The sequence below is a fragment of the Ornithodoros turicata genome, chromosome 6 (assembly GCF_037126465.1).
Source record: "Ornithodoros turicata isolate Travis chromosome 6, ASM3712646v1, whole genome shotgun sequence".
In the NCBI taxonomy this organism is placed as follows: domain Eukaryota; kingdom Metazoa; phylum Arthropoda; class Arachnida; order Ixodida; family Argasidae; genus Ornithodoros; species Ornithodoros turicata.
This window is the reverse complement of record NC_088206.1, coordinates 66,198,848-66,208,077: the sequence shown is the minus strand read 5'-3', so window position 1 is coordinate 66,208,077 and position 9,230 is coordinate 66,198,848. Positions and strand designations below refer to the sequence as shown.

The 9,230-nt window shown below is 46.7% G+C and overlaps 1 protein-coding gene across 1 annotated transcript; it reads left to right on the top strand.

The window, feature by feature from the left end:
* Positions 1-462: 462 nt before the first annotated feature.
* LOC135397082 (uncharacterized) lies at positions 463-8,312 on the top strand. Its single transcript, XM_064628418.1, has 4 exons — positions 463-569; positions 1,574-1,747; positions 4,179-4,356; positions 8,091-8,312. The coding sequence occupies exons 1-4, from the start codon at positions 506-508 to the stop codon at positions 8,155-8,157; spliced, it is 483 nt and encodes a 160-aa protein (XP_064484488.1). The 5' UTR covers positions 463-505; the 3' UTR covers positions 8,158-8,312.
* The last annotated feature ends 918 nt before the right edge of the window (positions 8,313-9,230 follow it).

The window sequence follows — 9,230 nt, the reverse complement described above, 5'->3', positions numbered from 1 at the left end:
GATATTGTTAGGGCACCCTGTTACTTATCACATCAAATACCAACAAGAAGTGTTATATCACCATGTATTGTTCTGTTCACTCAATTATGAGTAATGTCCGGTTGTGTAGGTCACTTAGTGCACGCTCAAAAGTGCTTTGGAGTTTAAATGTTTTGACAGCAGCATCGTGGAAACAAAAGTGTCCATGACAGCAGGGTTTCCGTGTAAATCAAGTGGTTTTAAATGCTGTCATGTAACAATTGAAGTTCCAGCTCAAGCACTCACATACGAAGGATGTCTGTCAAAACATTAGTGTTTTCAACTGGCCGTCGCGGCAATCGATATGGTTATGGAATAACAACAACAACATCAAATAAGCGATGATAATCACATTAAATACCTACCGGAAGTATTATATCACCAGACATTGTTCTCTTGTCTCGATCATGACTAATGCCTAATCGTGTAGGTCACTTAGACCGTGCTTATAAGTGCTTTGGAGTTCGCATTTATCGACAGCAGCATCATGGAAGCGAAAGTGCTTATCTGCATTCTTGTTTTCCTTCTTGGAGTAAGTCACTCCGCTCGAGGTATGCTACTCTATGACACCGATTGTAATTTTTCTTTAGTAGTGATATGAGGAATGAACCACCTTACACATTTATAGTTGAGTTCCAGGAATTATTTTGTATGCACAGCATACCATTGAGGTTTTTTGCAATCGCGACGAGAGAGACGCGGCCTCTTAAACATTAGTGAATTTTAGAATAAATGGCACAATAGACATTGTAGGCTATTGTTTCTCCTTGTGCTATTCGATATGAAGTTTTCGTAATGTTTTACTTTTAGAATTTGTCTTTTACCAGGGTGAGGCTGTAAGAGTAGGATTTAACTTGACCACTGTGCGAAGTACATTCAGTTGTTATTTTTTATTAATCTTATCTAATCAGTCCAGGAAGCCACTTAAGTGGCATTGGCATGCTAAATGTAACTCTCAACATGTTAATAGCACAGCATAAATGCAGGTATGCTAGTTGATGAAATCCGTGAGAAAGGAATCCTGAACTTTGGTCACGAAGTCCTGGGCCCGTTCGCATAGAAGTTGAGTTCGAGTCTCATACTCAATCTCAATAGGTTTGGTAGCGCCTCCTGCGCGAGCAGCGAGCGCGTGCTCAAAGCACTGCTAAGGCTATTGAAATCGAGTCCGAGAGTTGCAAACTGAGACTTAGTTTTATGCAAACGGGACATGGCCTCCGCTGAGACTTCGTCATGGCTACCAAAAATACAGGTTCAGGTTTATGCGAAGGCGGCCAGTCAAGCGTTAGTGGATTCTCAAAATATTTTTGTCGTCCCATGGAGCATCGTTGTAGTTGCCATGGTCTTTAGTCCGCAGATCTACCACCCTATCCCCTCTTTCTTTCTGCTAGAAGATTTCCTCAGCTCTAAATTTTATTAGAAATCAGTAGAGTTTTTTCTCTGTCCCGGTTATGACGCCGGAAGAAGCATGGAAGCAATTATCCAAAGCGGAAAATATATTCTACTATTATATCACTTGTATGGAAACGGACAATGCATATAGTGTATTTTCAAACAGGCATTGCAGACAAATGTAGAAAGCAAAGGCAAAAGTGCCCTGACAAACACACTGCGCTAAGAAGATACTTCTTCGATCAGACAAAAGAGCGTTGTTCCTCTTTCTTCGCTTGTCCTGGAGAGGGAGACAACTTCTACCCAATGATGAAGGATTGCGTCAAAGACTGCAGGCCAAGTAAGGACCTTTTGTTTAAAATTGGCTATTTTGTACAGTATGCAGTATTGTTTTCTAGTCGTCGAGTTTCCATTTCCAGCTGTCATAGAGTAGGCAGCATTCAGGGCAATGCATAACAAAAGATGTAGCCTGTATAGCTATTAATCTAAGATGGTACAGAAAAAAATTATAACCTCTGAACTGAGCACTTTGTTCGAGGCTATGATAACATAGCAATATATTGAATACTATTCGAAGTGAAACTGCACTCTAGGTGGCGCTGCAGAGGAGCCCCATAATTCTTGCTTCGGCATGATCCGGTGCAACAGGTGCACTTTTTTCCACGTGGCGTTCTTCAAGTTTCGTAGTGTTTCTGGATGAGCTACCTATGCTTGCGTTTCGGCTATTGCGTGTTCTTTTTGTTTTTCTTTTGCGTGTACTAATGCGTTATCTCGAGCGCTGAAAAAGTTCTGAAGGTGCACAAGTTCAAGAAACTTGCTGCACTGCTAAACGCTGGAATCACGAAAAACTTTGAACACAAGTTCTCTGGCCTACACTAACCATCTGGCAGGGGCTTCGTGAATGAAAGTTTTCGACCAAGGATAAAGAACAGAAACAAAGGTGTTCGTATGAATGGCTCCTGGTACACCCTTAAAACAAAGCTTCACCATATAGCACGCTGAGGACCTATCATTGTACAAGGTGATACCTCTATCACTTTTGACTTGTGGAAAGCGCGAGGCGTACGCCATTTTGTGACAATTAACATGTCTGCATGAGTGTCACAAAAAGGTGTACGCCTCGAGTTTTCAACAAATCAGGGGAGATAACAATGTCACTCGGGATGATGGTCGGCTAGGACCGTGCTATGCGGTGAAGTTCACTTTCAGTGAGCCTCTCATCATCAGCACCACCACCACCACCATTTTTAATAGTGTAGAAAGAGCACTACCAAGTCATTCCTTTGTTGCAAGCGAATTTTCTTCCCAAGTCTTCCCATCTTAGATCGGGACAATAAAAGAGTAAGGAACCTCTCGCACCGTCCCTGAAACTCCTCTCTGCTCTAGTCAGTGTAACCTAAATACACAAGTGTGCAAGAACAAAACGCAACGACAGAACAGCCCAATTCTCACAGGACCATTTCGCTCTAATTCTTGCATCATCTTCATCATTCCACCGGTAGTGGTTGTTCAGGTTGTGTGACAGGTTCCGAGGTTTGATGTAGCATGTACTGCTCAAATAGGTCTCCTAAATCGGGTTTTCATGCCACGGCCTAAAAATGTGTTACGTGAAGACTACATCTCTGGTGTGAACAGACTTCCTGTGAGGTGCTGCTGGACAGATCACGATTATATAAACTAAGTTGTTCCTTCCAGCGGGCGTTGTGATATTAGGGGGCAGATATATTCTGTAACATAGCACGCGCTTGGAAATGCGGACGAAACATACGTACTTTGCCTGACCCATTTGCTGTATTTATTAAATGCGTTATACAAAATCTGCGTGAAACGTTCGGGGACGGCGATAACATATTACCTTGAAGGCGTGTGTCCAAATGGTCACATATGTGAAAGGAAAAAGTTCATCGTGTCCTATTGTCAGATTAAATTAGATGAGAAGCTTCGAATTCATACATTTCAAAGCAGCCATTCCGTACATGCATTCATTCATATATTCCGTACTTTCGAAAAGTTCAAAAGTTCGATCAAAGTTTTATACAACGCGCGGAGAAGATCGTAGTTGGGCATTCTGAAATGAGATCCACGTGCTCACTCACAGACCATTCTCTAAATGACGGCGATATGGCCAATGCCGAGGTTTCCCTCCTGGTTCGCATCCGATACCGCAGTAACTACACCTGCGCCCAAACTTTCTTCCTAAGGGCAGTGGACCATCACTGACGGCTCTGGTGCACAAAACTCTAGAACCAGAAGTGTGAGCCTTCCCCTACCCCCTTCCCCGAGCAACATGCCGCCCATCTAGGCAGGCAGACTGCTTGGACCCCTCCCCGGTGATATGGTTATACGTGTGATAAAAATATTATTTCCAGGGGACATTTTAGTAGACAGACGGAACAGGAGTGATAAACATGATAAAGAGTAGAACCTGCATACTGGGAGAAATGTTGGGAGAAATGTGTAGTTTTATTGCCTGCCATGGAGCCTGGTGCTGGGTATTTTGAAAATTCAAAAATATCTCCACTAGGCAATTTTCACTCTTTTAAAACGGTTTGAGAAACTCCATGCCCAGAAACACTGCCTTTCGCGCACGTCCCCGAACAAGACAGCCACAGTGAAAGCGCGCATCCACACTGTGGACAGTTCATGGAGCAGCAGTGTGGTGGCGACACTGTTCGATCTCGCGCCGAATAGTGTTGAAGTTTTTCTTGTGGATGTATCAACAATTGGCTAGAATAGGTACGTGCTCATATTGCTGTCGCTTCACTTTTCAGAACAACGCCAACCAAAGTGTTTCGAGAAAGAGCTAACAACATGCAGAGGAGATACGCCCGGCAAGACAGCATGGACGCACGTTCGGCAAACGAAGCAATGTAAAGAAGTTGGAAATGCTTGCGGTGACACCACCAAAAACAAGTTCACCTCAAAGGATGAGTGCGAAGCAGAATGCTTGTACGTAAACGACTGCGTTCCTCCATTCGTCATCACGAACATGCGTTTAATCTATGAGCCGTTTTTCTCTTATTGTGATGGCTTTTCGTGGAAACGTGGCTTAAAACAAGGAGAGTTCGACGGCTGTCGGATACAAATATGAAATGGAGGTATTCAGGGCAAAAACCTGGAATGTGGCAACCCAGGAGGGGACTTCAATGGCGACTGGGAACAAATATAAGGTGGAGCTTTCCAGGACTGAAGTTCAATGGCCAGTGCGGAAATACAGGAGGGCGATTCCATAGCACTTGACACATATGCCCGGCATACGTGTTTTGCGCTGGACACAAATATGAAACGGAAGGCGCGATGATGATGCTTATATCTGAGATCATGTACAGGGTTTGAAGCCCGTCGGGTAGCCGAGAATACAAGAATACAGCCTTTGCGCTTACCGGTGTAGGGCAAATTAATTTACATAACCTCATGGTGCGGCTTATTCGCAACCCACGACGTCATATCGAATTCACAACACATCAACATCGTATCCCATCGTTCGATCTGAACCGCAAGATCACGTCACCTCCATGGTCCATCATTCAGCTTCAACGCCAACATAACATGACGTTCAACTTTACACATCAAACACATTACATCATTCTCCATGATGTGATTGTGAGTTGCATCCGTATGTGCCACCATAAGCGAATTTACTTAAGGAAATTGATGTGTTACGAGGTTGGAACACAGTTGGACCGGTAAGCCAGATGATATGGGCTCGAGTCCTGCAGCTTACTAATCCTTCCCCCAGTGATTTCCTTCTTTCTTCGTTCTTCGAATTTACCTATACTCGTCCCAAGTTCTTTGTTACTGCCGTTCGAGTTGTTATAGTGCCGCTTCCACGGGATGTCTGACATGATGGTGGTGTGTTGAATTTATGTTGATAATCACCCAGTACTCTAGTGTTGCTACCTATATTATTGTTGGGCAGTGGCGATGGCCGGCCTCTCCTAGTCCCTATAGTAAATTGTGCAGCTATGCAGACTGCTTAAAGGCTTCTCTACTGCCTGTTCGTGTGTCGCAATTATCTTGCTGTTCACTGAAGGGCTTCTTATTTTAAATATATTCACACACACACACAGTCATCCTTTGACCCAGAACAAGGTCAGTCCTTGTTAGAGATTTCGGCGACTCTCGTCTTCAAGCTCCTCCCTCATCATTTCTTCGCCAGTTCTGAGCATTCTACCTTTCTATACATCCTTTTACGTATAACTATGTCGGTACGTTTTATTTGGTACACACGGCTACTCTACGCTGTTAATATTATTGTCACTGCTCTTTTCCCATACTGCCTTTTCTTTTCTATAGTCTAATAGTATTCTTTTTGTGTATGTGAGCCTCACCAGCTGCTTAGGCAAGGTCCTTGAACGTATGATACTGCACAGGCTCGAGTGGTGGCTGGAGCGAAGATCTGTTTTTCCTCAGGAAATGGCGGGTTTCGTAACTCCATGGATTCGGTGTTCGATTTAGTCTCTTCGGTCGAAGAAGCGAAGGCGCGAAGACAAATAGCGATGGCTGTCTTCCTGGACATCAAACGGGCGTACGATTCCGTAAGCCACCCTTGTGTTATTCATGGGCTGTTGCAGGCCCAGGTGCCTCATAGGGCGCTGACGTGGCTCTCCGACTTCCTCCATCAACGGAAGATTTTCGTCACTAAAGGCGAGGGGGACACGGAAAAGATCACTGTGCCACAGGGAGTTCCTCAAGGAAGTGTTCTTAGCCCCCTGTTATTTAACATTGTCTTGATGGGCGTCAAGGGGTGCCTTGCTCGGAAGGCGCATTTGTCCATCTATGCTGATGACATTTGCGTCTGGACGGTTGGCAAGTCCCGCCCTGCAATTCAGCGTCGGCTCCAGAGCTCACTTGATGCCATACATGCCTACTTCCTGAAAGCTGGGATGGACATCTCCACTGAGAAAAGCGCTACGCTTCCGTTTACCTGGAAAGAGATGCGCCGGTTCCAACTACACATCGGAGGATCTCCCTTAAGGCATGTCAGGCACCACAGGTTCCTCTGTGTTGTGTTGGACCGCAACCTGTCGTGGGCAAGACACATTGATTATCTCACTTCAAAGGCGCAACGTTGGGGAAATGTGATACGTCACTTTGCCGGCTTGCGCTGGGGATGTAGTGAGCGGGACCTTCTTGCACTCCACAAAGCGCTTGTTCGTGGCTCAGTAGTCTACAGCCTTCCTGCGTTGCACGGACTATCACGGACATCCGAACACAAGCTCCGTTGCGCCTTGGCGCGCAGCTTGCGGACCTGTCTTGGCGTTCCGCGTTGTGCTGAGACAAGGATGGTGGTAGCCGAAGCCAGGGAACTCCCAATTGGCGTCCTCCGCCAGAGAGAAACTTTCCGCCACTATTTGCGATTGTGCGCTCACCATCGCCGTCACCCACTGGTACAGAAGCTTCGTAAGCGGAACCACAGCAAAATTGCGCAGTGTGCGCAAGAACTAACGGACCATATACCTGCCTTCACTGTTGCCCCAACCGCTTCTTCAGTAGCACCATGGACCATGGACACTGCCGAAACCATCCATCTCGTCTCACATCCCGGGAATCAAGGGGTCGAAGAGCCAAACCCCTGCTCCAGTCCTCAAGCAGGCTACTCTGGAGTGGATGGACGCTGCGTACGGAAACCAAACCGCCCTATATACGGACGGTTCCTCCACTACTGGCGGCTCATCTGCGGCATTTGTAATTCAAGAGGAGTCAATTTCACGTGGGTTCCGCCTTTCGCACCGCACCTCAGCCACCTCTGCGGAGTTGTATGCCATCCTGTTATTCCTAAAGTCTATTTTGGATCACCACCCCCGCCTCTGGCTGGTTTGCACAGATTCGCGGGCGGCGCTGCAGTGCATAGACAACATGGGCATCCGAGGCTCCTTGGCCCCGGTGGTAGTGAACATCTTGACCACGCTCAAGGTTTTAGAAGACAGGGGCCACCGGCTGACCCTCCAATGGGTCCCTAGCCACATTGGAATAAGAGGCAATGAAGTAGCGGATCGGGCAGCTGCTGGGGCCCACCATCGCCGCTCAGCAGTCCCCATCATACTTTCGAATGGGGATACATGCTCCCTGTTGTCCGCATTGACTTCGTCTTGGGCCTATCAGGAATGGTGTCATGACATCACCCCGTGGTCGCTTCTGTATGCTGTTGACCCAACACTATTATTTGAAATGCAGGGCGGTTTCCCTCGCCTCTTTACCTCTCTCGTGCGTCGTTTACGACTCAGCGTTGCATTCACCCCTGCACTCCGGTATAGGCTGGGCCACAGCAACACGGCGCTGTGTACAACTTGTGGTGTCCCGGCAGTATCCGACACATTTTAGAAGACTGCAGCCAGTACGTATGCGAGCGACGGGCCTTTAAGTGTCAACTTGAAATGCTCGATCAGAGGCCATTCAACATCTGCAAAGTTCTCGGCCCATGGAGTAACCCTGGACATCAGTGCCGTGCACTTGGCGCTTTTCTTTCCTTTCTGAGTGCCACCGGACTCCTTCATGAACTGTAGGGATTTCCTTCCCTCGTCATCCTCTCATATGAACCTCTTTGGAATGGGGTAGGGTCCTGCACTCAACGCAGGGAAACATCCCACATCATCATCATCCATTCATCTATGTTGTTGTTGTTGTTGTTGTGTATGTGTGTATGTGTGCGTTCAATTCAGCTGCATACGTTGTACTTGCAGTGGTTTCACCAAGAAAGGCCTGCAAAAGAAGTTTAAACCCAAACCCCAAAACAAGAGGGGTGAATGAAGAAGGATACTGTGTATTCCCTCCGAGGAACCATGAACAGGAGTCACGCACTAAACTTCCTCTGAGTGTAAACTTTTCAATGTATTCTTTCCTTTCTTGCTGTACTTTGAATTACCTGCCGTCAGCCCTGAATAAAGGTGTGCGTAGAACCTCCACCACAACAGTGTGCAATCAATTTGGGTTCCTTTTTTACAGAACCTTATTCGCGCTCGAAGAAAAGTTGGGGCTCTTGCTTCAGATGTATAGGCGTAAAAGTGAGAGGTTCAATATTCTTCGAACGATTTCTCGCTCTGATACAGTTTTACGGTCGTCAGTTCGTGTGACAATATCGAATTATCTGTCTTACCTTTAACGCTGATCTCATCTGATCAGCGATCAGATCTCGCCTGGCGGCGATGGCAACGTCTATGGAAGCACTTTGGGTGCCGTCGCGTCGACTAGGAATTTGGGGATATCAGGTCGCAATGATGTCACAGCAGCATGAACCGCCGCGTTCCGTCTAGCGTGAAGCTTGCGAATCAGAGAGTGAAGGCGGGCTCCCATAGCCTCCATTTGAGCAGCAGCAGTAGAGCTACAGCAACACGAGCGGTCCCATAGCACTGGGCGAGAGCAGCAGCGCTGCCGAGCTGCAGAAATTCCCTGCTGCTCCCGTATCCGAATTTTAGGTTACTGTGCTGCCCTGTTGCTCTGCAGCCTCAGCAGCCGGTCTCGCAAGCCAATCAGGAGGTTACTTTGTGTTGTTTTCGTTCGACGGTGTTTGGGATTAGCAGGTCGGTGAGTGACGGTAGAAGGTTTGTGTCTGGTTGTTCTGTGATTTGTTTCTGAAGACCTGGGCACGCTTGTGATTGCCAGTAGTTTGGAGGGAGTGTTCAATCATCGGGACTGCGTGAAGTGCGCTTTCAGGACATAATTCAGTTCATAAAGTTCAATAAAGTGTTCGACCGAACCTAGACATATGTTCTGTACCAGAGTTGTAGCTAACATGTTCGCTTCCTTTCTGGAAAGTACCTGACAACCTGACACCTTGACCTGATAACGTACAAGCAAATTACTTTCACATTCATGCTGTGTGA